The 27,410-nt window shown below is 43.6% G+C and overlaps 1 protein-coding gene across 3 annotated transcripts in view; it reads left to right on the forward strand.

Moving 5' to 3' along the window:
- Window positions 1-1,051: 1,051 nt before the first annotated feature.
- AFF1 (AF4/FMR2 family member 1) overlaps window positions 1,052-27,410 on the forward strand; it is a 164,618-nt gene continuing 138,259 nt past the window's right edge. For 2 of the 3 annotated variants that reach the window (XM_007066648.4, XM_043545102.1), the window contains exons 1-2: window positions 1,052-1,339; window positions 12,508-12,570. In XM_007066648.4, the coding sequence (XP_007066710.2) occupies window positions 12,536-12,570 (35 nt within the window). In that variant the 5' untranslated portion in view covers window positions 1,052-1,339; window positions 12,508-12,535. Of the gene's footprint in view, window positions 1,340-1,774; window positions 1,915-12,507; window positions 12,571-27,410 lie in introns of those variants that run through there. The other variant, XM_043545101.1, reaches the window with a different exon arrangement.

The following is a 27,410-nucleotide window of genomic DNA, read 5'->3' on the forward strand; positions in this document are numbered from 1 at the left end:
TACACCTACTTGAGATTCCCCGGCTCATGCATCCAAGGGTTGACTTAGCCCTTTTGGCTAGCGTCTCCTGAACAGATGAGTTTTACCCTTACTGTAGAGAGTTCCACTGTGCCAGAAGAGTGATATTGTCAACTATGGTCTTCCTCCTGGAGTAAGCTCTCTAGGGCAGAGACCATCTTTTTGTTCTGTGTTTACACAGTGCCTAGCACAATGAGGCTAGATCCGTAACAGATCCATAAGTGGGGCTCCTGGGCACTCTTGCAATCTGAATAAACGGAATATGCTGAGGCCAGGTGACTGAGTGCACTTCAAGCAGTGGCACTGGAACATTTTTAATCGTGGGGGTGCAGAAAGCCAGCCAGCTCCCTTACCACCACCACCCCCAGCTGAGGCCAGGAGCAAAGCCCTAGGCACATGGGGCCAGCAGCTGGGACCTCAGGGGTGCTGCAGTAGCATCACCCCCCAGCACCCCTAGTTCCCATGCCTATGACTTCAAGACGAGGCTTGAGACCCACCGGTAACTGGGCATGCAAGTCACACTGGTGGCAACAATTCTTGAGCTGACTCAGGGAAGGGTGAGGAATGGGCTCTGGGCTTGCAAAGATTCAGATCCATCCCCAGCAACCATGTGTCCCAAAGGCTGGGTCACAGCACCCTCATGGTCTGGGCCATGCAAACTTCTCCCGTCCCAAAGGACTGGGCATATGCAGCATGCCCCACATCCTACTGGGTGGGCCATGCCATGCCCCAGTGCCCCTATGGGCTGGACCATTTAGTGCCCGGGGAACCCCCCTTTAGGAGTGCCTCGCTCTCAAGGGCCTGCCCTGGGTCACTGCTCTGCAGCAGGGGCTGGGGACGCAGCTCTCTCCCCCCCCCAACCCAGCCAGGCAAGGGAGCCAGGCCCCGCCCCTCTGCAGGGACTGCAGGGCTGGGCAGCCTGAGCAGCTGCTCAGGTTGCTGCAGCCGCTGCGCGCTCGGCCTTTCGGGGGGAGGATTCCTGCGCGCGCGCTCGGCTCAAGGGGGCGTGTCCCGAGCGAAGGAGGCGGGGCTTGGGCGCTCCCCACCACCCCCATCGTACCCACCTTGCGGCGCGCGCGCCTCCCTACGCGTTCCACCACCCGGACACCTCCCTCCTGCTGCCCGACGTGCGCGCAGGCTGCAGCAGCTGGAGGCAGGGGCGGGGGGAGCCTAATCGGGCTGTCTGCTGCTGCAACAGGTCAGGGAGGAGAGGGGCGAAGCAGCATCTTCGTTCTCCCCTCCCCCTGCAAGGAAGGGAGGGCTCAGAAGAAGCCCCTGCCCCAGCCCTTCCCCTGAGGGAGCTTGCATCGATTTGGCAGAGGTGAGGATGGATGTAGGAGGGATGTTGGAGAGGGAGAGCCCCCCTAGAGCTCTCCTGCTCCCCCCCGCCCTGAAGGGATAGAGGGGGCGTTTGCAGCAGTGCAAGGGGAGAGAAGGAAACGGGCAGTTATCAGGGGAGGTTGTTGGGAAACTTTTCTCCCTTGTTTCCTGCGTTGGGTTTTCCAGCCTTCAGGGATCAGCGCTCACACTTTCCCATGGCCGGGGGGGGGGGGCTTTGCTTTGCTTTGCTTTATAAACAAATGCAGCAAGAGCGTGAGTGTGAAAGCAAGCAGCTGCCAGTCGCTGTATTTAATGATCTTGTGACTTTAAAAAAAAATTGTCCGGAGTTTGGGGGAGGGACTGAACTCCTGATGGGGGTGTGAGAAGGGTCTGTTGACGTTAACTGCAAAACTTCATTGTCTTAATTAGCTTTGCACGGGATTCATCAGTCCCATTTGTATAAAATGTTGTGTTCGTTCTTAAAGACAGCTTAACAGCCACCAAGTATTGGGTTTTGCAATTCAACTCTACAGGGTTATAAAAATCTGTATAATTTCAGCTCTTGGCTTCTGGGTGGTGAGTCATTTTCCAGCAATTGTCTCTCTTTTTTTTCTTTCTTCAAACTGTGATTTTTTTTTTCTCTTTTGTGTTTCCACATAAAATGCAGCACTGGGCTAAGTATCTAATTTATTCCCCTTATACTGGATGGAGTAGACTACTGTTTTGCTCAAAAGTCATCTGTATTTAGTATGGTTGGTAAGACTTACAAAGGGCTTGCTCATATGACAATCGTATGCTATAAATATGCACTCTAATAATTTTAATTATGAGATAATTACTGGTGTTTATTATTTTATTTGTTGAACTGATCGTTTATATTGTTGTTGGTTTATAATGGAAACATTATAATGAAAACATTAACTATAGGTAAACAAAAAGTCAACAGTGAGCAATTCTGAAACCTGAGAATAAGTTGGTCCACCAGAGGTCACTCTTTCAACCCAAGGGGCAAGCTTCCAGCTCTACTCGGGCATGTCCTTTCCCCAGTCCTGCAAACTGCTCCACTCTGAGATACTCGCCCATTGAAATGTCTTAAAGCCATGTCTACACTACCATTTATGTCGCTCGGGGTATGAAAAAAACACTCCCTGAGTGACATAAGTTTGACCGGTGTAAGTGTTCGTGTGCACAGTGCTGTGTCGGGAGGAGAGCTTCTCCTGCTGACATAGCTATCACTGCTCATTGAGGTGGTTTTATTATGTCAGTATGGCACGGGTACGCGAGTGATCTTACAGTGGCGCAGCTGCATTGGTACAGCTGTGTCGCTGTAAATTCGCTAGTGTAGACATGGCCTCAGTAGGTAACCCCTAAAGCATCCATCTACCTTTAACATAATGCAATGGCTCACATTTAAAATTATATTTTTTATAATTTAAAAACAAACCAGAAAGAGGACTATGTATGTGAACTGCTCTAATCCTGTGGCTCTTCAAAGCAATGGAAGACCTCATTTTATTTAAATAGCATTACTAATAAAGGATCCAAATTCTGCTCTTGAATAACAGTAGGTTAAGCTGAAGAAGAGCTCCAGTCTGAAATTTCAAAAAGTAATAGATGCTTCTATAGCAAGCAAGCTCTATATATCCTTTAAGGCTAACCCAGACTAAATGCTGGGGATCTTTTGCTTAAGCCTAGTAATCCTTGTTCCTTACAGTCAAAGCAACATAAAGATACAGTTCCTCCTTGCTCTTCTCTCTCCCCCACCCTCTTCTGCTGTGAGCTAAAAACTCAGCTGACGGGAGGAATTCCCCTGCAAGACTCTTCTTCATGGGGGCAGGAAGAGTAAACAACAAAGTCTTTAGTCCTCTTTTTAGTATTCTACTCTCATCTCTCTGGTGTTGATGGGCCTTCCTTGTTGGCCAGGATGTGACACCTTTTGTTGGAGATCAGCACTTGACACTAGTTAATGTCTCTCTCCTGTCCGGTCATTTACATGGCGGTCTTACAATGCAAACACTCAAATTTTACCTTCTAATATGGGATACGGATGTTATAAGTGAGATTAATGCATGCAGCAACCTACAGGCATTCCATAAAGTCAATATATAATTCGAATGCCTATACTAATGTAACAATACTAACTCACAGGTGAGCCAGACTGATTTCAGCTATGCATTTGTCAGTGTTCAGTTAAAGCATGGGGACCTTGGCCTGAGCTGGCACCTGGTATGCTGGCATCACCCCCAATGCAAAAATGGTGTCAGAAGGGATGTCACTGTTGCTCCTGAATATGCATCAGGGTCTCCCTGCTCCTGACAAGGCATCTGCTACTGCATTTTTTTTTTTAACCTTGATATGGACTGTTTCCATGTCCTATTCCTATAGAGCTAGGCTCTAGTGTAATAGTCTCGAATTGGTCCCCCTGGCTCCGCACAGCTATGTTAGTGGGGAGTGGTCCAATAGCACTTAAATGTTCTGTTATACAGATGAGGCTTAAGTTGTGTGATAGCCCAAACAAGGGCATAACATTCCTTCTCTGTGTCAGCATAGCTCTTTTCAGTGGAGGTCAGTTTTTTACTGAAGAAGGCAATGGAGTGCTGCTTGTCCCCCACCCCAGTCTGCGTTAGCAGTGCGCCTAACCCAGTATTAGAAGCATCAGAGCACAGCACAAAGGAGTTGCTGAAATCAGAGCTGACTAAAAACTGACTCTTTAGACAAAGCCTCTTTTATGTCCTTGAAGCCTTTCTCACAGGCCTCAGTCCGTATTCACCTGGTGTGGCTTCCCCTTTTTCGTAAGGTCTGTTATGGGGGCCACAATGTCACTGAACTCCTTTACAATCTTCTGGTGTTAATTGGCCAGATGGATAAAGGATTGGACCTGCTTCTTGGTTTGTGGGACAGGCCAATTCCGAATGGCTTCTACTTTTAAAGGGTCAGGACGAACAAACTTACTGCCCACCCTGTGTCCTAGATAAGGTACCTCTGTGGCCCCCATCTTGCATTTTGACACCTGGACAGTGAGGCTGGCTTCTCTAGGCCCCTGCAATACAATTCCCACAAGGTTCAGGTAATCTAGATTTCAAGGAGTCACTAAAAACAGCCAAGTTGTCTACATAGGCCTTGACAAAGGTCTGTAAACCCTGCAGCACCTCATTGGCAATGTGGAGGCTATCTTTCAGAAGTTTAATTAATCCAAAAGGCATAATCTTAAACTCAGGCCACATTCCATTATGAAAGCTGACTTTTCCTGGACATCAGCATCTAAGGGAATTTGCCAGTATCCATGAGTCAAATCCAGAGTATTATAAATTTTGCACTGCCCAGTAGATCCAGAAGGTCCTCTGTCTGGGGTGTAGGGTAAGGATTAGGTTGGGTGATGGCATTTACCCTTCTAAAATCCACACACAATCTGAGGGTTTTATCCCTTTTAGGTACCATCACGGTAGGAGATGCCCAGGGGCTTTTTGATTTAGTGATTGCTCCCATGCCTAGCATGCTCTCCACTTTCTCCTGAATTTGTCTTTTGTATTTCATCTTTAGCACAGTATCCTCTGCTAGGAGCAGGGCAGGACCTTGTAGTTTCATGGAATGCATTATTTTGTTCGTTAAACCTGGCTGGTTGGAAAATACCTGCCTGTTGTATTTCAAGAGGGCCAACGTATCCTACTTTTGGGTTGGGTTCACCCTCCCAAATTTCAGTGCTCTCCAGTGGAGTCTCTTCCCCACTCTTCAGGACCAAATCAGTTAAAGGGGCAGTAAACGTTCCCTCATCCGCACAATAAATCATATTCACCCCCGTCTCTCTTTTGTGGTAAGTTTTCTCTATTGACATGAACTGGTTGCCTCCTTCACTCTGTTACCTCAAAAGGTCCCGCCCACAAATCTTGAACTTTTGTTTTTCCTAACTAGATTCAAACCTAATACCAAGTCACCTCACATCAAAAGACCTTTCTCCAACATGCCTGTTGTACCAACCTTCCAGGGTTCTGATGCGTTATGTCCATCATAGCCTTTAAATTCTCTTTAAAACAAGTGGCATACTCCCTTACAGGCTCTTCTGTACTACCCTTCCAAGGGCCTTGTATTAAATCTAGGGGTCCCTGCACGTCTTTCCCATAAAGGAGATCAAAGGAAGCAAGCCCTGTAGACTCTTAGGGGACAGTCCTCTTTTATGTGAACAACAAATACATTCCAGTCATTCTCTCATTGGGTAGCGTATGTCCTCAGCATAGACTTCAATGTCCCATTGAAACGTTCTACCATTTCTTCCCCCCTCTCTCCCTCCCCGGCTTTCCTGCTGGTAATAGCTTATCTTAAGTGATCACTCTCCTTACAGTGTGTATGATAACACCCATTTTTTCATGTTCTGTGTCTATATAAATCTTATCACTGTATTTTCCACTGAATGCGTCCGATGAAGTGAGCTGTAGCTCACGAAAGCTTATGCTCAAATAAATTGGTTAGTCTCTAAGGTGCCACAAGTACTCCTTTTCTTTTTGCGAATACAGACTAACACGGCTGCTACTCTGAATTCTATCAGATGGTTAGTTTCTGGATTACAGGGTGCAGCCTTTATCTGCCTCAAACCATACAACTCCCATAAGTTTTTGAAAACTCCAGTACAGAAATGAAATGTCTTTTTAAAAAAAAAAAAAGCGGCACTAACATAACATTTACGAATCATAATTCTGCTTGGGTGCTCTACTCCTTTTCCCCAACCTGTAGCTCTCCTACGCCCTTTGGGGGCAGGGACTGTTTACTACCGTGTGTTTATATGGTGCCTCCCACAATGAGAGAGCCCCACCTTCCTCTTCCCCGCCAATGAATTCTACACCAGTCTAACAGCAGCTGGGAACACAAAGTTACACTGAAGCCTCTGAATTGTGCATTGATTTGCTAAAAGTATTTTTAAGTGGAAGTGGACAAGGGATAGCGTAACATCTGTTTCAACAATGTCACATCAAAACTGCCCTAATGCAGCTGTTTCAGGTGCCTGCGTCATCTGTGTTTTTTAAACCGCTTAGATGCATCTTACACATTCAAAAAGTTGTGGTTTGTAGGAAAGCTCCCAATTGTGTTCGGGCTTCCTGTTGTCCTTAAATACTTTTATATAGGACATATTATGATATCAGCCACAGGAGCCTGGTAAACTAGGGTTGAGGACTTCACTACCAGTGTGCCAGGATCCATGACCTAAACTTCCTTCCATAGAATCCTGCCGCTAGAGATTTATTTACAGCTTCTTTTTGAGATGGACAGTAGTTTCTCTATATACATCCACTTCTTTGTATGACACTTTTAAAATGTTGATAACAGTCACTTAAAAAATTAGGTTTGATGGGTTAATGATATCCTCTGAAAACCTGTTTAGGTATTTGTCTTCTACTACTGTAGTATCTGAGTGCCTGACAGCTCCAGGAAATAACCGAAGTGGTATTTCATAAGAATTGTGTGTGTGCGCATACATACAACTGCTTAAAAAACTATGTTAAAAGTTTGCATTGCTGTTCAAAATAGTATGAAAAAGACATACTTCTTACAGTAAGATAAAGTTATACAAGACAGAAATGTTAAAAGGGTGTATCTATGTATATGGGAAATGAATTTTCCAATCTGCCTCATTGCAAGGGAAATTTTCAGTCCTGACTAAATTCCCCAGCCACTCTGCAGGGTTAAATGACATGATGGCTAAAATAGCAGCAGCTGCTTGGAGTGTTGTCTACATTTATACTCCCCAGGGGTGGAGTAGAACTGGTGGTATTAGTGATGGGAAATTTGTTGGCAAAAATGCTTAGCGTGTGCCACTTTGCAGTTGTGTTCAACACTACCTACCTGTCTCCCAACATCAGAGTTTGAACGTAGCTCTTTCTAACTGTGTTAGAAACTTGTATTATAAAAGTTATAAACTGCTTTAACCACTTTCAAACTCTCACTCTCCTTTCTAGGAGTTTGAAAGTTGTAGTCTGTAGGTGCTAAGTGTAGAGTTACAAAGCAAACAGTCAAAATTTAAGTCTCTTCCAAATAGCGGTTTATCATCTTTCCCCTCCCATTCCACAGTAAAAGTCTCCCTAGCAATTAAAACATGTAGCCCATGCTGTTTTGCCTTTCTCCATGGGATTTATAAAAAATCAGTGTTGGAGCCCTATGTCATGAGTGCTAGGTATTGTATGGCTATTAGTGACAGTATTATTGAGTAGCGACTTAGTGGCTTGTAAGAAGAAGAATAAACATACATAAATATTTATAATTTGGATGGTTCCCAATTATGTTTGTTTTTGTTCTTCAAAAAAAGTTTGAAGAGTTGAGGAACATTTATTCACAAACGACTGGATTTTATTTTGAAAATATGTTTAGAAAAAGCATTTCAGTAAGCCATCTGAAAGAGAGTTCACTTCCTGACTCTGGCTCTAGAGGAAACCTCTGGCGTCTTAGAATTTCTGAAACGTAGTAGGAGGGGGAAGTCACAGACATCATTCAGAACTGGTGAAGGAGGAAACTGTTAAAGATCTGTAAGGGAAAAAATTACTTGTATGTTGTGTGCTCACTTTGAGAACAAACCCAGGAATTTTAGCTAGAATTCTTTAGTATATTAATTGACATTGGAGGGGAAAGCTTCTATTTAGAAACAAATATCTTTCAAATGCAAACTGAGGCGAGAGAGGCAGAAACAGGTGACAATTGCAGCTAGTGGTGGCTTACTAAAATGTGATATATGTTAATAACTCTCTTAAATGATTGCAGTGCTGGATTAACACACCTGGTTGTGTGATCAACTCAGTGGCAAAACTCCCATTGGCTTCAATGGAATGAGAATTTTATCTCCGAGATTAATGTGCCCTATATCCATAGAGCAGATATAAGTAGTGGCAGTGCATGCATCTCTCCCCATGCTTCCCAGTCAATCTGTGATTAATTGGTGTTCCTCTATAGTACTGTACCTCTTGAGGCGCAAGCCTCTCCTGAGGGGCAAACTCCTTTTTGATCATGTGCAGCCAATGTTAGGACCATTTGAGTAGTAGTTTACCCACTTAGTACCCTTCCTGGGTTGTTTACCTACATTAGTTTATTTTAAACCCAACTTGACTGTCTGTCAGGCTGAGCTGCCTTTTCTACAACTGTGTCATCTCGGTTTCTTTTCTTAAAACAAGATTACTGATCATAGAATTCAGAGTAACAGCCGTGTTAGTCTGTATTCGCAAAAAGAAAAGGAGTACTTGTGGCACCTTAGAGACTAACCAATTTATTTGAGCATGAGCTTTTGTGAGCTACAGCTCACTTCATCGGATGCATCCGATGAAGTGAGCTGTAGCTCACGAAAGCTCATGCTCAAATAAATTGGTTAGTCTCTAAGGTGCCACAAGTACTCTTGATCATAGAATGTCACAGGTATGTCTTAAACTCTGACTGGGAGCATGTACCACAAAGGGTTCCATCCATTCTTCATTATTACATAGTATTTGAGCACTATTAATTCCTCTGCTATAATCAAGTAAAATCTATTATATACTTTACCAGCCTCTATTATCCAAGTGTCATGGGCGATGTTAATATGTTCATATAGTAAAGATTTGATACTTGAAAGTTCAGCAAAAGTAACAAATGTTGAGATCATAGTCCTGTTTCTGATGTGGGGAGCTTTGGATAACTGGGCTCTGGATAGCCAAGGATGCAAAGCCATGGTACAGTTGCTTTGCACCTCTGAGTGGAGCTCCGTTCCTTCCATACCTAATGACTGCAGCATGAGGCGATGGAGCGCAGCACTTCGTGGGAGGAGTTCAGCACTTGGTGGGATGGGGTTCTGAGGCTACACAGGGACTAGAGATGGGAAAGCCCAGAGAAGTGTGGGAAATGTTAGATCTCTTTAAATTCTCAAATATAAATGGAACAAAACCTTCAAGAGCTGCTGCTCTCCTACATTGTTATACTCAAAGTGGAATCCCTGGTTTGCATCCTACTGTCTATATGTAACAATGTTTTGATAGTGTTCTCTCCATGCATATCTAGTCCTGAGTCTTTTCAACTGGAATTTTTGTTTTGGTGGCAGTGATCTGACAGAGATGCTGTCATAGGTTAATCTGAGCCCACCAAACTTGCTTGATATAGTGCACTGAAGACTGAAAAACTTTCTAATGGTAGCGGACTGGCCTGGAATGAAACTGATGACCTAGAGGTCAGCCTCTTTATCCAGTTACCAACTCATCCACTTCTTTTAATTTCAGTTGGCTGAGCTGAGCTCCCACTGTTTTGCATAATGCTCCTGCAGCCTGTCCTCGGGCCATAAATCTGTGTTATGCTCTCAGTACGGTGGGATGCTGCAGATAAAGGGTCTGGTCTGAGTGTTAACCATTTCAGTGCTTGTTTTCCTGCCAGAATTTATTTCCAACGTGTTTTTTTCTCTCCCTTCTCCTGGTACCCCTGGGTTGTTGTGGGTTTTGTACTTACACTAATCCAGACCCTATTTTCTATCCTTAATTTCACTTTGGTCTTATTCAGAAGCAGTTTCTTGGGGAGCACTTCTCAGCTCTTAATGAAAGCCATTTGTGAAAAAGCCACCTGAAACGTCTTCTAAACCAATTACTGTTGTTAAACTTTTGTGGAACCTATTCCACTGGGGCCAGGTCTACGCTAAACACTTGCATCAGTATAACTAAGTTGCTTAGGGGGTGTGAACGGCATAGTTATACCAACCTAAGCCCTGGTGTAGGCAGCATATGTTGGCGAGAGAGCTTCACCTGTCGACATAGCTACGGCTTCTTGCAGAGGTGGATTAACTACCCCGACGGGAGAAGGTCTCCCATTGGCGCGGGAGCATCTTCACTTAAGCACGACAGCGGCGGTGCAGCTGCCCCAGTGCAGCATTTTAAGCATAGACCTGCCCTGAGAAACTGGAGTAGATCTGAGGGAGGAATCAAGGTGATTACTGTGGTAGTTGCCACAAGCTTTGTAATAAAATAGGCTCCATGCATTTGCATGGACTTGAGCACAGGGAAGACTTTGGAGATGGCAGATCCAACTAATTTTTTTTTTAAATTGACCTCATTTTTATAATGAGCAAGAGGGTGGAGCGATACCTGGTACCTGAAACCCAATTGGCTGTGAATAGCAGTCTTTTGTTACAGCCACCCATTTCAATGCACGTCTCTCCCTCATTGTAACTGTGATGGGACTTGGTATCTGTGTTCTCTTTTCTGTCTGTCTTCTCTGTTCTCCTCACTGCTCTTTCTTTCTTTCTTTCTTTCTTTCTTTCCTTTTTGCTGTACCTTTTATTTTATTCTATTTTGCTGTATATTTTTTTGTTTCTTCCATTCACCAGAGGGTTACGTGATACTCTGAGTGGAGTGTCCATTGGTATCATTTTGTTCCTTTGCCCCATGTGGCTGTGGTGTGCATGCTTTTGAGGTTGAACTTGAGTGTCCTGGGAACAAAGAGAAGTTCAGGCTGGTAAGCTACTGCTTGAGCCTGTAATCCAGTGCAGTTAGGTACCACAGCTGGGGGAGAGGAGACCGTGGTAATTTTCAAAGAGCTTCCCTTTGCTTTAGCCACATTTATAGGACATATTTGCAGTAAAGGTGTGGGAGTATCAAGGGTCATGCAGCTTCTCTCCCTCCCCTCACCACCCAGATGCTCTTTTCCTATGTCTATCTCCCTGGACCAATCTGGTGCTTCCATGGGTCACACCCCCAGCTGGAAAATACAGCATTGTATGCTTCAAGCAAGTGCTCATGTGACTCCAATGTAGACGCCTCTGGGCCTTGAAATGCTTAAGAGCCCAGCATGAGTAGTGATGTCCGATAATGGCAAACTAGGTGCTAGTTCTAGGGATTTCTGTTTGGCAAATATCTGCTCACAGTGCCACACAACACAAACAACTACTGAATGTTTTGTGTTGCTCCTAGACATTTAGGACCTAATTCTGCAAGTGATCTCTAAGGAGTATCTCTAAGGTGCCACAAGTCCTCCTTTTCTTTTTGCGGATACAGACTAACACGGCTGCTACTCTGAAACCTTACCACTGTGAGAAGTCCCTTTGAAGCCAACAGTTCAAACTAGTGGAGTTCAGACCAATGGGTCAACTTACAGGACTAAGCTCTGTGTTCATTATCAGGTTCTTAGATTGTAAACTTCTGGAGGCAGAGAACTTTTCTTTCTCTGCGTAGGGTAAATCACTGAGCAAAGTGTCAAAATTTTACTAATGCATAGCTATAGTCCTAATGCAGTGTAGCCAACTCTCCTGATTTTGTCATGAGTCTCATAATTATTGTTTTCCTTAAAGCCCCAGCTCATGGAGACAAGTGGGTATATGACCATTTCAGCCTTCATTCTTACAGAAAAAGTAAATTTCTAACCTGTGTAGCTGTGGAGAAAGCTCCAAAATGTGACCCGAATGCACCCGAAAGGCTTCAAAAGCAGATGTCAAATGAAAAGAACCCCAAATCTAATATTTTTACATAATATCATGGTTTTAAAGCCAATATCATGATTTTTGGTGAGCCTGACTCATGATTTTTGAACATTTTGGGCTTGGCAATACTGCTAATGATTTGCTGCCTCAGGCAAACCATCTATTCTGTAGAGTATTTGCCTTGCTAATACATGTCATTCAGGATGATGATAGCTCAGACTGCCCTGCAGGTTTGAGGGGGAAAGCTGATCTTGGGGAGAGCTCCTGAAAAATGCCGTGCATGTGTTTTGGTTTTGCTTTTTGTCTTCACTCATAGATGATAATCACAGAGCATTATTTTTGTAGGGGTACCTGCATTTTGCTCAGTTACAGTATGGCTTTAGAAAACAGGCTATCAAAGGAGCTGTCTGATGGATCAGACACCTCTGACAGCCAAAGCTGAAAGGCAGATATACACACAAATGTAAATGTCTGTTCCCTCCCTGGATAATTTCTGCTTCAAATTAACAAGAGATTTCAGGCAGGATGGTACTAGAAGGAGAGCCTTTCTCTGGAGATTACACACCCAGCCTCCTGTCCTGCCCTATATGACCATCTACTGGGAGCAACTATATGGGAGAAAAGTGATCCCATTGGTCCATATTATTGCTTAAGCAAAGCTTAGGTGGCACCTAAGATCAGGCTGAATATTATGTGCTGTGTCTTACAGAAGGGAAAATACCTGGATATTTTTAACTTGTGTATTCATGTCCCCTTTTCTCTTCCAGATGAGCTGATCTACAGTGAAGTGTCGTAATGGCGTCCACGGACACACCAAGCAGCACCAATGGGTAGGAATTAACCCAGTGTAACACTGGGCACACTCTTCTCTTTTACTTTTTAAACTAATTTTCAGATAGGTTCAGATTTAACCTCTCTTCATTCATTTTGAGACTGGTTGTGAGGGGGGAAACAGATTTAAAACAAAACAAAACAATCTGCTGTTCTTTGTAAAAGCCAGAGATTTCTGTAACTTTCTGCCATATAAGTGCAATGTAAAATAAAGAATTTGACACCCACTCTCAATGAGGGGAAAGACTTATCCAGCAGCACCAAAGAACAGTGGCCACGAGTTCTGCAGGTTTGGTAAGTGGGGTGGGGCCCTATCTTAAAACACGTACAGTGGTTTGATCCCTTCCCCAGGGTAACTGAGAGAACTTGATGCACCCTTTTTCAAACAATTATCTGCATGAGGTTGATTGTGCCATTAAAATGCATTGCTTCTACCCTGTGTCACTCATGCATATGGAGGGAGAGCTCAAGGGCTGTTCTGACCTGAGGACTGAATCCTGCAGGTGCTGAGCTTATCCCTTGGAGGTGCAGGAGGCAGGGGGAAAATGTGTTTAGGATCACTTTAGCAAACAAAATGTATCCATTTGTCTAAGGTATTTAGATGGCCCCCATCACGGTAGTATCTGATCACCTTTCATACATTTATCCTCCCAACCCCTCTGTGAGGTAGAGAAGTGCTGATATCCCCATTTTACAGATGGCAAGCTCAGGCACATAGCCCAAAGTGTCACAGGAAGCTAGTGGTGGAGCAGGAAATTGAATCCAGGCCAGCTCCCGAACTACTAAGCCCTCCCCTAACCTCTTATCTAAAATTAATCTAGCTTTATTAATTTTTTTCATTAAAATGGCATAGATATGCAAGAAACGTCCTCTTTGTATTCAGATATCCATGTCTGGATACAATGTATAACAGCATGGACAAATAAAAAAAATTATGGAGATTTATTCGATCACTATCCTGCATACATCTCTGCCTCATCCTGGGGTCAGATAATCACAGCAAAATGAATCTGACAGCTGTTGAGTCTGCAGGGTACATTGTGTTCTGCACATGGTTGTTCTCTTGATTCAATTGGAAAAATCAGGACATTTAACACTCTTCACAGTGTGGTTTCTTACAGCTCTGGTGCCAAAGCCAACAAGGTATCTAAACCTCTCTAAGTTAATTGTAACCATTTAGGAAAGTGCATATGTTGCTTGTGGAACATCTTTAAAGTATTAGGACCCTATGAATGACAGTGAGGTAACGCCAAGCGATGTGATAGGAATTCCTGATGATGGCTGCAAAGAGCCAGTGGGGTGCAGCCTGCAAGATAGTCTGGTTCATGGGCGGGTATGGGTCTTTTCTTAAAGCTGTTTCTTTTCATTGAAATATTGAACCAGTGATTGGCTATACCCCTCCACGTCCCTCTTGCTCAGGAATATCTTTTATTTTTAACATCTGCAGAACACTTTTAAACAACTGTGTGCATTCATAAACTCTGCTGTTACTACAGTCAAAATAGTACTTCACTTATATTTTCCCCCTTTCAGGACGATTCTCAATGTTCCTATTTTCCACTACCAGGTTTGGAGTCTTCCTCCACCTGTGTGGGGCAGGCAAGGACACCTGATTAACGTTTATACAGTGCTACTCGTGGATTAGCCCACAGACATGCGCTATGGCAGAGATGATGTTGTCATAGGCCCCAGTTCAGCCAAGTGGTGGAACTTTTAAGTATGTGCTTAAAGCTAAACCCATTCCAAAGTACTTTGCTGAATCAGGGCCATACATATCTTCTCCACCTCACCCAACTTCCTTCCCACCATTGGCCAGCAGTATTGCTGTCACTCACAATCCACAGCCTTCGTTGTAGCCATGTTGGTTCCAGGATATTAGAGAGAGAGAAAGAGAGACAAGGTGGGTGAGGTAGTATCTTTTATTGGACCAACTTCCATTGGTGGAAGAGAGACCAGCTTTAGAACTTCACAGAGCTCTTCTTCAGGTTTGGGAAATCAGTGTGTCACAGCTAATTAGAAGTTGCAACAGATTGTTTAGCATAAGTAGTTAACACACATTTCAAGTGACCATTCCAGAATAAGACGGAGAATATGTTATTGCCCTTATATAAATCCATGGTACGCCCACATCTTGAATGCTGAGTACAGGTGTGGTCCCCTCATCTCAAAAAAGATATACTGGCGTTAGAAAAGGTTCAGAAGAGGGCAACTAAAACAATAGGGGTTTGGAACGGGTCCCATATAAGGAGAGATTAAAGAGGCTAGGACTTTTCAGCTTGGAAAAAAGGAGACTAAGGGGGGATATGATAGAGGTATATAAAATCATGAGTGGTGTGGAGAAAGTGAATAAGGAAAAGTTATTTACTTGTTCCCATAATATAGGAACTAGGGGCCACCAAATGAAATTAGTGGGTAGCAGGTTTAAAACAAATAAAAGGAAGTTCTTCACTCAGCGCACAGTCAACCTGTGGAACTCCTTGCCTGAGGAGGTTGTGAAGGCTAGGACTCTAACAGGGTTTAAAAGAGAACTGGATAAATCCATGGAGGCTAAGTCCATTAATGGCTATTAGCCAGGATGGGTAAGGAATGATGTCTCTAGCCTCTATTTGTCAGAGGGGGAGATGGATGGCAGGAGAGAGCTCACTTGATCATTACCTGTTAGGTTCATTCCCTCTGGGACACCAGACATTGGCCACTGTTGGTAGACAGGACACTGGGCTGGATGGACCTTTGGTCTGACCCAGTTTGGCCACTCTTATGTTCTTATGTTTCTATTCAGTCCATGATGCTTGGTGTCGAGCAAAGTTATGAACTTAAACACCCAGGCTCATCTTTTGAAAGTATTCTGCAGGTTTCCTTTGGGAATGAGTCTGGCTAGGTGAGATATAGAGCGATCGCTTTGTGAAAAGTGTACATGCACAGGTGAAAGGGTGTTTCTGTCTTTTTATCATTTTCCTTAGTGAGTTCACTCGAGAGCATAGTGATTGTCTGGTTTCACCTACATAGTTGTCGGGGCATTTGGTGCACTGGTTGAGATATGCCACATGTTGGAACAGGGATTTGTAGGACCCCGGGATCTTGAAAGGTGTGTTGTGGGGGCGTATTGATCATTGTTCAAATAGAGATGTGTCTGCAGGTTTTGCATCTGTTCTGGCAGAGCTTGCTTCTGATGATGAGTTTGGAGAGATTGTGGGGGTTGTTTGAAGGAAGAGGGGGATCAGGAAAGATTTTTTTTTTTTTTTGAGGACTGGGTCCCCATTGAGTATGGGTTGTGGTTGTTTGATACTCTTTATGGGTTCCAGTGTGGGCTGGTAGGTGACAATTTAGGGTGTGTGGTCGGAGGGGGTTTTATTTCTGTATTGAAGCAGGTTCTCTCATAATGCAATCCACTAGAGAAGTAGAGTGTCATTGTTTTTTGAAGGCAGTTTTGAGTGTGTTAAGGTGTATCTCCTCTGAACACATTCTGTGGTATCTGAGTGCCTGGCTGTAGATAACAGATTTCTTGGTGTATTTGGGTGGTTACTGGATCTATGAAGGTTGCTGTGGTGGACCGTAGATTTCTCTTATACATGGCTGTCTGTAGACTTTGATTCTTTTAGCTGATCATGGCGTCCAGGCAGTTGGTACTAGTATGGGAGTGTTTGAGAGAGAGTTTAATGGACAACGGGTGGTGGTGGTTGAAGTTGCGCTGGAAATCTGAGGGAGTTTGTCATCTGTGCAGAGGATGAAAAGATCACGGATGTATCTCAGGTATATCATTGGTTTTGTGGTGCATTTGTCCAGAAATTCTTCACTGTGGCCCATGAAGAGATCGGCTTATTGGGAGCCGTCCTACTACCCATGGCTGCTCCCATGGTTTGGACAAAGTCTTTGTTGTTGAATGTAAAATTTGTTATATGTGAGGATGAAATGGATGAGTTTGGCGATGTATTTGGGGTGGATATCTGCGGGTGGTCCATTGTCTTGTAAATATTTGAGGCAGGCAGCTATGCTGTCATTGTGAGGGATGTTGGTGTACAGAAGGGGTGGCCAAACTTACAGACCCTCTGAGCCGCATATGATAATCTTCAGAAGTTCGAGAGCCGGGAGCACCTGCTGGCACTTGGAACTTCAGCCCCGCAGCAAGGGGATCCTCAGAGCTTCAGCTCCACAGGAGCCCCAAGCCCTGGCATGCACACCTCACGGGGCTGAAGCCCTACCACCAACTGCTGGGAGAAGCCCCGAGCTTCCCCCCCACCCAGTCTGGTAGGCAGAGAATGGGGGGGGGGGCATGGGGGGCTCTATGAGCCACACTTTAACTGTAAAAACGAGCCACATGTGGCTCACAAGCCAGGGCTTTGGCCACCCATGCCTTATAGGGAAGTGACATCCATGGTGGCAAGGATGGTGTTTTGAGGGAGGTTTTTAATGTTTCAGAGTTTGTGAAGGAATGAATGAACTTCCACAGGAAAATGATAAAAGACAAAAACACCCTATCACCTATGGGTGAACACTTTTCACAAAATGATCACTCTGTATCTGACCTATCCTTCCTCATCTTCAAGGAAACCCACACAATACTTTCAAAAGACAAGCCTGGGACTTAAATTCATAATTTTGCTAGATGCTAAAAATAATGGACTGAGTAGAGACATGGCATTTATGGTTTATTACAGCAATCTATAACGCACTAACAACTCCCTCCCCCCCCCCACCCTCGGCTGTCCCCTCTTACTCCACCCCACCCCCGTGACGGGAGGGGTCGCTTCACATTGAAAGGTGGCTTAAAATATATGTTAACTACTTAAGATGAACAATCTGTTTCACCTGGTATTTTTCATTGTGACATTTTGAGGCTGGGCACACTACAGACCTACATCCCTCTAGTTTCCCAGCTCTGAATAACTCTTTGAAAGCTCAAAAACTTCTCTCTCTCCAATAGAAGTTGATCCAATAAAAGATATTACCTCACCCACCTTGTCGCTCTAATCCACAGCCTTATTTACCTCGTTAAACTGGCTTTTCATGTCTGCTTGCACTCTTGGGTTTCAGTGCGTTGCTGGCTTTGCAGTTCTACCTTGAGGAAGCAGGACTGTGGGATTTACAGACTGAGGGCATGTCTTCACTAGCAACATTACAGTGCTGCCGCAGCAACGCTTTACCGTGGCTGTGTAGTCACGGCATCAGACAGCGCTGGGAGAGAGCCGAGACAGCGCCATAAAAAACCCTACTCCACGAGGGGAATGGTGCTCTCTCTCCACTGGCACTTTACAGTGCTGGAACTTGCAGCGCTCAGGGGGGTGTTTTTCCACACCCCTGAGCGAGAAAGTTGCAGCACTGTAAAGTGCCAGTATAGACAAGCCCTTATTTTCTGTACCTGGGATGCTATCTAGTATAAGGTTCTGTGACTTCCTACCCTCCTTCCCACACTAACAATAGCAACGTAAGGGTGTGTGCCTCCTGCTAGCTGTAAAACCTGTGGCGTGGGGAATATGAACTTACCTAGCAACTTAGTAGTGTGTAATTGTCTCTTTGTTGTTTGGAAGGAGAAGCACTGAGAGGACTCTGGAAGGATCCCAGTATTGTGATTAAAGGGCTGAATCTACTGTAAAGAGAAGATGTAAAATGATAAAATGGGCCTTCGTTTCAGCATGTGGGGATCACTGCTTAAGTCCTGAATTTCATGTCCCCTGACTGGGTGCACAGGAGCAGCAAGCCACAGACAGTACTTTGGATTCTAATTGTGTGGGGTTTGTGCTTCAGCATCAGAAAAATATTAATTCAGTTAAGAAAGAATCGGCCTCTGAGTGAAAGCAGGAGGCAGTGTGATGGGTTGCTTGGCAATGCCACTGAGGGAAATACAGGGTGAGACCCCATTTTGCTGAGAAATTATTGGTGGTTTTAAGGAGTGCAGCTTGGCATAATATTGGATGCATATGGAAGGCTCACTCTTTCCTTTGAAAAGGTCATTCACTGACCTGGTGCCAAGAACCCCTTGGCAAATGAAAAAGGCTACTGCATGTCTGCTTCAGCTACTTGGAAACACAAACATAATGTGTCTGACCCTTTTCACCTCAGAGTGAAAAGGAATCGCCAGTGGTGGTAAACGGTGGCAATTCTTGTAAACAGAGCTGGGAAAAGACCTTTTAATTAAGACAGCACTGACTCTTTAGAAGTGAGAGTGAGGGTGTGAGTATATGGTGGTGTGTGGTGTTTTTTTTTGAAACCCATTACATTATTAATCCTTAAGTATAATGCAATGTTTGGAAAAATTGGTAGGTGCATGTTTTTGACCTACTTTTTCTGTGTATAAACAAATATTCTCTTACTGTGAATGTGTTATCAAAAGGTTACCTATGCACTTTATCTCATGAGTATTTAATAAAATGGATGACACTCCTTCATCTAACTAGGGACATGGGTTGGAGTCTCTTTCTCTCTTCTTTCCTTAAAATGAGTGGATGCTTTTAAATTTAAATAATCTGACCAGTGGTGTAACAAGGTGTAAAGGGCCCTGTGCAAGAAAAAGTTAGGGCCCCCTTTCACGATTCTCCCACACATCTCCAATCCAGCCCCACCATTTTCCTAGCTCTGCTCCAGTTCCCCAGCTCCACCCAATTCTGCTCCAAGTCCTCACCCCAGCTCTGATCTAGTTCCCCAGCACTCCCCTGCCCCATGCAAAGTGGACAATACTTTTACCTTGCACTCAGTCTTCGGGAAGGGGGTGCGTCTCCTGTCTCTGGGGCCTCCCACACATGCCTGGGTGCTGCAGTACCCTCTGTGCCTCTTCCATGTGTCTGTGACTATGTGGGAATTTTTCGTAATATTTTTTGTGATGTATATGTATGCCTCAGTTTCCCCTATACTTTGCTTGGCTACCTGGTAGGGAGGAAAAGGATTGTTTGCTCTTACGGCAGGCTAAGAAGACATAGGTTTGTCTCACCTAGCTGTCTGTGGGGATGAAATGGGTCATTAAAAAAGGACTGGCCAAGGTGGACCCGTATGAGTGGAAAATCTCAGAAGATGATGGAAGGACATTGAAACATTGCCAACAACCCAGAGAGGGGGAAGATTTCCCCACCTCTCAGCAGCGCTCGAGAATGAAGGGGACTGGGAGGTTTAAAGTGGGGGAATAAATGTGGACTCTGGAAGAAGCGGGAGCTCTCACCTGGGAACTGACGAAGAAAGGGGAGAAAACTCAGACCCTGAAAATGAAAGGTTCGCTCCAGCTTGGCTGGTGAATTGCTCTGGTTTGACCAGAATAAACGATTTAACCTTTGTCTCTATGCTAACCGAAGGACTTCCGGTGCTATATTCCAACTGAGTATCAATAAACCTTCCTGTTTTGAAGACACCGCTTGAGCGTCACTGCAAATGCCGGGTGCTGTGCATTAGTCCCTGAAGGGAGTAGAAATCTCTGACCAAGAGTCTGTCTCAGTTGGACAACTAAATAGCGCCTTTACACAATTTGGTAGATCTTTTTGCTACCTATATACATTTATTTAAGCAATTATATAGGATAATAATTTCAGATTTGTATTAATTGTACACTTTTAGTATGTCAGGAAATGGTGAATGATGTATTTCTTCTTTACTAGCTAATTAACTTTTTGCTCATGATTTGAGTCAAGCTGCTTCAGGATCATAGAAGACGTGGGTTGGAAGAGACCTCAGGAGGCCATCTAGTCCAACCCCCTGCTCAAAGCAGGACCAACCCCAACTAAATCATCCCAGCCAAGGCTTTGTCAAGCCGTTAAAAACCTCTAAGGATGGAGATTCTACGACCTCCCTAGGTAACCCATTCCAGTGCTTCACCACCCTCCTGGTGAAATAGTTTTTCCTGATATCCAACCTAGACCTCCCCCATTGCAACTTGAGACCATTGCTCCTTGTTCTGTCATCCTCCACCACTGAGAACAGCCTAGCTCCATCCCCTTTGGAACCCCCTTCAGGTAGTTGAAGGCTGCTATCAAATTCCCCCTCACTCTTCTCTTCGGCAGACTAAATAAGACCAGTTCCCTCAGCCTCTCCTTATAAGTCAGTGAAGACCCAGGCAAAAAAAGCATTGAGGACTTCAGCTTTTTCCACATAGTCTGTCAGTAGGTTGCCTCCCCTGTTCAGTAAGAGTCCCACACTTTTCCTGACCTCCTTCTTGTTGCTCACATACCTGTAGAAACCCTTCTTGTTACCCTTCACATCCCCTGCTAGCTGCAGCGCCAGTGATGCTTCGGCCTTCCTGATGGTAACTGGAATTTAATTAAATACACAACAGCATATAAAAGTCATTTGTATTAAATAAAAGAACCTGAAATGTTTTGCATACATAAACTTCTTATATAAAAACATGCACATTTACAACTAAATTATAATTATATAATTAAATATTAAATACAATTTTATATTTTGGGCTTAAAATATTTTGTATTAGATTCAGATTTAAATTTAAACTGGCTTATTTTTAAAAAAGAAACAGTCATTTAAATAAAATTTTAAAAACATATTTAAGTCTGATTTCAATTAAAAAATGATTTGTATCCACTCTGACGCAGTCTCTTAACTATGTGATCATATATCTTTTCCACAGAACACTGCCTCATTCAGTGCACAGGGTGGATGGTGCTCACTTAATGAGCAACTGTTCAATATTTTGTGTTCTCCTCATTGTTCAGTGTGTGGCCCCATGCCTTATTTACTGCGTGTGATTCAAACCCTGCTCTGAAGACAGAATTAATAATTGTTTCATGGGCTCTTCTGTGCGGCTCATTGTTATACTATCTGAGTACTTCACAAACAATAACTCATTTTCACAATACGCCTGTGAGGTGAAGGAGTGGTGCTATTATCCTTATTTTACAGATGAAGAGCAGAGGCAGAGAGATGAAGGTCAAAAGTATCTACTAATTTTGGATGCCATGTCTCAATTTTGAGACAACTAGGACCTGATTTTTCAGAGTACTTAGCATTGTATAGCAGTTTATATGTTCAAAGCACTGATCCTATTGACTTCTTTTTCATCTGTAAGTGTTCAGCACTCTTGCAAATCAGACCCTAGTGTATCAAATCAGGCACCCAGAAAGTGTGGAGAATACAAATAGGGACCACTTGTAAAAAGTTGAGTTTAAGGGACTTGCCCAGCATCTCACAGGATTTCTGTAGCAGAGGCAGGGATAGAACCCAGTTTTCAAGGGCAGTGTTCAACACGACACTAGTTTTTTTTTTTCCTGCCATTCCCTGCCTTGTTCACCACACACCTTCCAACTTATGCAAAAATTAGGTAGGTGTCTTACAGATAATAGTCTCCTTTCCTAAACAGCTGTGATTCATCCCTATAGCAGGTCCATCTTGTGCACTGAATGAGGCAGACATCCTGTGGAAAAATAGTGCGTAATCATGTAATTGAAGGCTGTATCATAATGCAAACGCACAAAGAGGCTAAATTAAGGTTGCACAGCCAACCTTCATTGGGGCGTTTCCTAACTTTTGAGTGCTTGACTTGTGTACTGAATAGTGTTCTTTTAACATCGGTTTTTATGCATAATTTCCTAGCTTTTTATAAAGAGAAAGCAAAAACAGAAATCAAATTATATGGCTTTATGTTGACACCAACATGGGTCTTCATCAGAGTTGGAATCTTAAGATCTACCACACAGACATCTGTCACTTGCGCTGTTGGAGTAACTGATAGCAGTAGTAGGTTGTCATCCTCTGTGTGGCCCAGCACCAGAGGGGATGAGAGAGACTGTTTGTCAGTGGATTTTTCGCATACTTGCCGACAGTAGAGGAATGACAAACTCAGAAATCATTGGTTCCATTCTAGACTCTGGAGGGGAATGTCCTCTGGTGGGCTCAGGCTGTTGTGCCCATTCCTCCTCCCCCCTTAGCTTGACCTCTTCTGCTGCATTCCTTTCAGTCTTCTCCTCCCAGTCCCAGTTCTCCTTTCCCCTGCTTCTTGCCCAGTTTGTTTCTCTGTCCCCCTCCTCACACTTACCTTCTCTGTTCCCAATGGCTCCCAGTCTCCCTCCTTGGGCTCATCATCTAGTTCCTTTCCTCTGACCCCACAGCTCCTTGTCCCAGTCTCTTCAACCAGCTACTTGTGGTTCTCCCGTTGCACCTTGTCTCCTTGTCAGGTTTGTCTTCTCCCACCCCCTTCCTTCCTCCTCTTTGGTTCTTAGTCTTTGGCATACGCGCTGCTGTCAGGTGTCTGTTTCTGGCTCCCCAGTCCCAGTTTCCCCCTCTCCAGGGCCCTTGTTTTAATATACACCCTCCCCTGCCCTGTGACGCTCCCCAGGGTTGCGAGGAACTTCACCAATTGCCCTGAGTGTGGGGCACCCTCGTCTGTGCCCGCTGTGGATCAACTCCCTGAAAACAGCCTCTGGCAGCACAAGCAGTCTCTCTAGGCCTCCCTAGGGTTTACTCTCAGGCACACACCAACCCCCCGAGTCCTCAGAGCCTTCCCTGAAGTGTCCAGCCCCTTATCCACTGGACACTCACAGAATTACCAGGCCCACTGTTCCCAAAGGAACAGAAAACACCGGCTTGTAAGATTCAGCTCAGGATCAGCACTTAGCTTAATGCCTCTGCACTGAGCTATATTTATAGTGAAACAAGGATAAGTTTATTATCAAATAATAATAGAGATTTCATAGAATCGTAGGACTGGAAGGGACCTCGAGAGGTCCCTTAAGTGATAGTAAGAAAGAATATTGGAAACAAATGGTTACATACAAAACAAAATCATAACATGCTTTCTAGATACTAAACTTAACTAACAGGTTAACCTCCCGTCTAAAGAAGTTTCATCTCACCGAAGTTCTCCCCAGTGTTTTTAGCCAAGCCTGGCTGAGATGCTTTTTTCATGAAGCAAAACCACTGTGCTTTTACTTCCTCCGTGAAGAGTGCCTGGGTGTCTTGTCTGCCTCCCAACCCTTTGAAGTGCACTTCCAGATAAGGTTCTCTCCCCTGCTGTTTTTCTCTTCCTGTTAGGTTGCATGTGAAGTTCTGAGGATCCTTCATTTGCATTCAGCTCAGACTTGTGATAAGCCCATTGTGAAGGAGACAATTTACATGTAAACAGATGAATAAACATCTGTCTGACACAAAACCTGCTTTTCACCTTTGCTGGTGATCAGCACCTTGATACAAAGACTCTTAAGAACATGTATTCAGAATATGTATGTAACTCCTTACTCGATATCTGTATGTACATTTCACAATGATATTGATGTCCAGTGTGACACCTGCTTCTGTTTGAGACCACATGCCATTCTTTGGTGAACTAGAATATACACACCAAACTCATGAGATTCCAGTAGCAGTCGTCCCCCCCCCCCTCCGTTTTGCCAGTTGGCATCAAGAAATTCTTAAGTCAGTCTCCCAGGTCTGGTTCTTGTCTCCTCTGCATTTGAAGCAGGAAGCTTCCTCCTGCCTGGGCCAAGAGTAGAAGAGAGAGAGCCTCCCGGCTTTTGGTTTCAGTGCCTTAACCTAGCACAGCCCATAGCAGCCCAAAGCTCAGTCATGGGCTAAAGCATGCCTAGTGCAGACAGAATCTATTTAGCTACGAAAGAGAACCTAGCTACTAAAAATCCAGCAAGACTCTACTGAGCAGATGGCAATTTTTCCAAGGCATATAATTTGGCCAAATTTGGGTGGATTTTCATAGGGATGGCAAAAGACATATCCCTGACGCAAAGGCCAACCCCCCTGCCAAATTTTAATGTCTTGGTCCAGAGCATGGGTGCAGTAGACCTTCACAAAGAGGTCACCAGAATTTTTAACATGGGTAAAACTTATTTTTTCCTACGTTTGTTCCCAAGAATGTCTGAACTGTTTGGGCTGAAAAACTTTTAAAAAATAAGCCTGAGGCAAACATGGGACATAGCTAAAGTTTGATCAAGTTTTATAAGCAATTGAAAAGAGAGTCTTATAATGGGAAGTGGCTGGTCACCAGCCCCACCTACGATATATGTATTCTTCTCCCATACCTTTTGTATGGCACTTGACTTTTTGGACTGTAAGCTTTTATGTGCAGGGATGGTAAAGAATAAATAATTTTTAAGACGAAATGTGCATTGCTTGGTTGGAAGTTATTGGATGTTTATAGCCAGGAAAGAGGGTGATTCCCACTGGTCTCTTCCCTGCTCTGTTTCCATTATGCAAATTGCTTCCAACATGGAAAGTGCTCATGTGGCCTGGAGAATGAAAACATAAACAACAAATTTTCTTTACCTAATTACATCAGTATGTCAGATGTTTATTTATATTTTCTTTCCAGGAGAAGAATTCAGTGAAGTATAAAAGAAATCTGGTAGTATTTTTTTAATTGCTTATGAGTGTTCTTGAAATTAACTGATAATAAAAAGGATTTAACAGTGTTTAAAATTGATCACAATATGTCCGTTTGTTATATTAACATTTTGGCCATCGATTGCTAGAGGGGGTTAGACTAGATGACCATCTTGGCAGGGGGTTAGACTATATGACCCTTGCAGTCCCTTCTAACCCTATGATTCTATGAAATACAATGCCTGATTCAAGTTAGAAAAATATAAATTCCTTTTCAAATATTTAAGCATTTTATATAGTATGCAGCGTTGCTGTCCTTCAAATCTATAAATACAACTCAACATAGCATGTTTCATTGTACAGAACTTTAAATGCCTTGATATCAAAGAATGTTAGTGTATGCATATCAATATACAGAAAAGGCACGTACAGTACTTAAGATTGGAAGAAAATTATATCTTAATTCTTTATGATGCCACATGTCTATGGAGAAGGGTGCTGCTTGTCAGCCTACAGGTTTGCCTAGAATTTTAAAAAATATATATTTGAGTCAATGTGAGTGCTCGTTAAACAAGGGGAAATAATAGAGCTGGTTTCAACTAGGGGCAGAGTTGCCGGGTATTGTGAAGAATGACCTATATGGCTTTGCCCATATTTGTTCAATCTGACCTGAATCACCCATGTTTTTCCAGTCCTGGGCCTCTTTTGAGCAGATTTGAAATAGATCCAAAGGAAAGAAAGCTGATCACATAATTTAGTGGTATTCTCTCAAAATCTCCCCTCCCCCCCCAATGTTTGGTACACACCCCCACGTATGTACTGGAAAATAAATGGTCTCTGGTCCTTTGTTTAATTAGGAGATCTGGCTTTTAATTAAAGCTGGCTGGGTTGTTCCTGCTTGTCTCAGAAGTCATGTCGAGCCACTGCTTGTTTCCTTGAGGAGAAGGATGGTTTTGTGTTTAAAGTAGTTGGAGTTGTAAACTGGCGTGTTCTAATCCCAACACTGCCACAAAATAGTTGTGTGACAGACGTTAGTCTACTTGCTTAACAACTTTGTGCCACAGTTTTACCCATTTGTAAAATGGGGATACTTCACTAACTTCCAAGCAGGTAGTGGGACTTAATTCAGGAGTAAAGCTTTTAGTAATCCTTGGATGGAAGCCACTACAAAAGAGTGCAATAAAGGATTCCTTATAGCCTTTAATTAGCCAGAAAACAAAGGTTTGCATAGCTTCTATGGGTATTAGCAGAAATCCTTTGCTTGCAATTAGAAGTCCTATTTCATAATTATTTGAGGGCTATATCTTACAACTAGGCTACTGGAAAATTATTTGGGTTTTTTTAGCATGGGTGAGAAAGCCCAAGACAATTCTCAAATTTTTGTAACAAAAGATTTGCAGGCTGCAGGGACGAAAAATCCAGCTGGTTGGTAAATTTTGACTGATACTAACAGTTCATTATTATTTAATGATATTGTGACAATCCTAAACGTGAACTGAAATGCTATAAAAATAAATACAAAAGATCCTAAATCATTAAACGTAAACCACCAACTTGAAATCTACACCTACCCCAGCCTATCACATTTCCTTTTAAAAAAAATTCTTTTCTCTGCAAAAAAGATGCATGCAAAGAGATGAAACTGAACGTACACACACAGCTTTCAAATGCGCAAGTAAACTGAAAATGATAGATTTCCACCCCCAATTTCTTTTCCTGTTGAAGATCTCAGGTGTTATTTGTAACTGTAAGCCCTGAGGGCAGAGCATATCTTTGGAAAAACCCTACCATACTTTGGGCATTACTGTGTTCTAAATAACGATAATGGTGTGTTTGATTATCAGCATTTTTGGGTTATATTTAAAAACAAAAGTTCCTTTCACTGGTTAAGCAACTTCTGTTTTCAAATTCCAAATTTTTTTGTCCTCCACATCTTTTCTCAAGGGAGATGGATGAATTGGTGGGAGAGGAGCGATGGGTAAACTTGAACGTGGATGTGGGGTTTCTTTTGTTGCCCTAATGGAAATAATTGTATTGACGGCCAAGGCTGGGTGCATTTGGGAAGTCTTGAAGTTGAATAAGGCAATGTGGAGGATTGTGCACAGGGGTCTGGAGACCTGACGCTGGCTCTGCTTAACTGACTTATTGTGTGGCCTTGGGCAATGTACCTTGCCTTTCTACCACATCCCCATTTTAGAAATAGGAAAACTAAGGCTATGTCTACACTAGCACTTTTGTCAGTCGGGGTGTGAACTCCCCCCCGACCGACAGAAGTTTCACCGACAAATGCTCCGGTGTAGACATAGCCTTAGTTTCCCTACTCCTCTCCTGCCAAAATAGCTTCCGCCACTCATTGGGGGTGGTTGAGTTCTGCTGACGGGAGATTTCTCTCCCGCTAGCATAGACCAGTTACACAGGAGACATTATAGCAGTGCAGCTGTACTGCTGTAAGGTCTGTAGTGTAGATGTAGCCTAATACTACTTACCTCACTGGGGAATTGTGTGGGGTTAAGGAGTTAATGTGTCTACAATGCTTTGAGCAAATAAAGTGCTGTAAATGACTAAGTATGGTGAAACA

The sequence above is a fragment of the Chelonia mydas genome, chromosome 4, assembly GCF_015237465.2.
Source record: "Chelonia mydas isolate rCheMyd1 chromosome 4, rCheMyd1.pri.v2, whole genome shotgun sequence".
NCBI classification, from domain to species: domain Eukaryota; kingdom Metazoa; phylum Chordata; order Testudines; family Cheloniidae; genus Chelonia; species Chelonia mydas.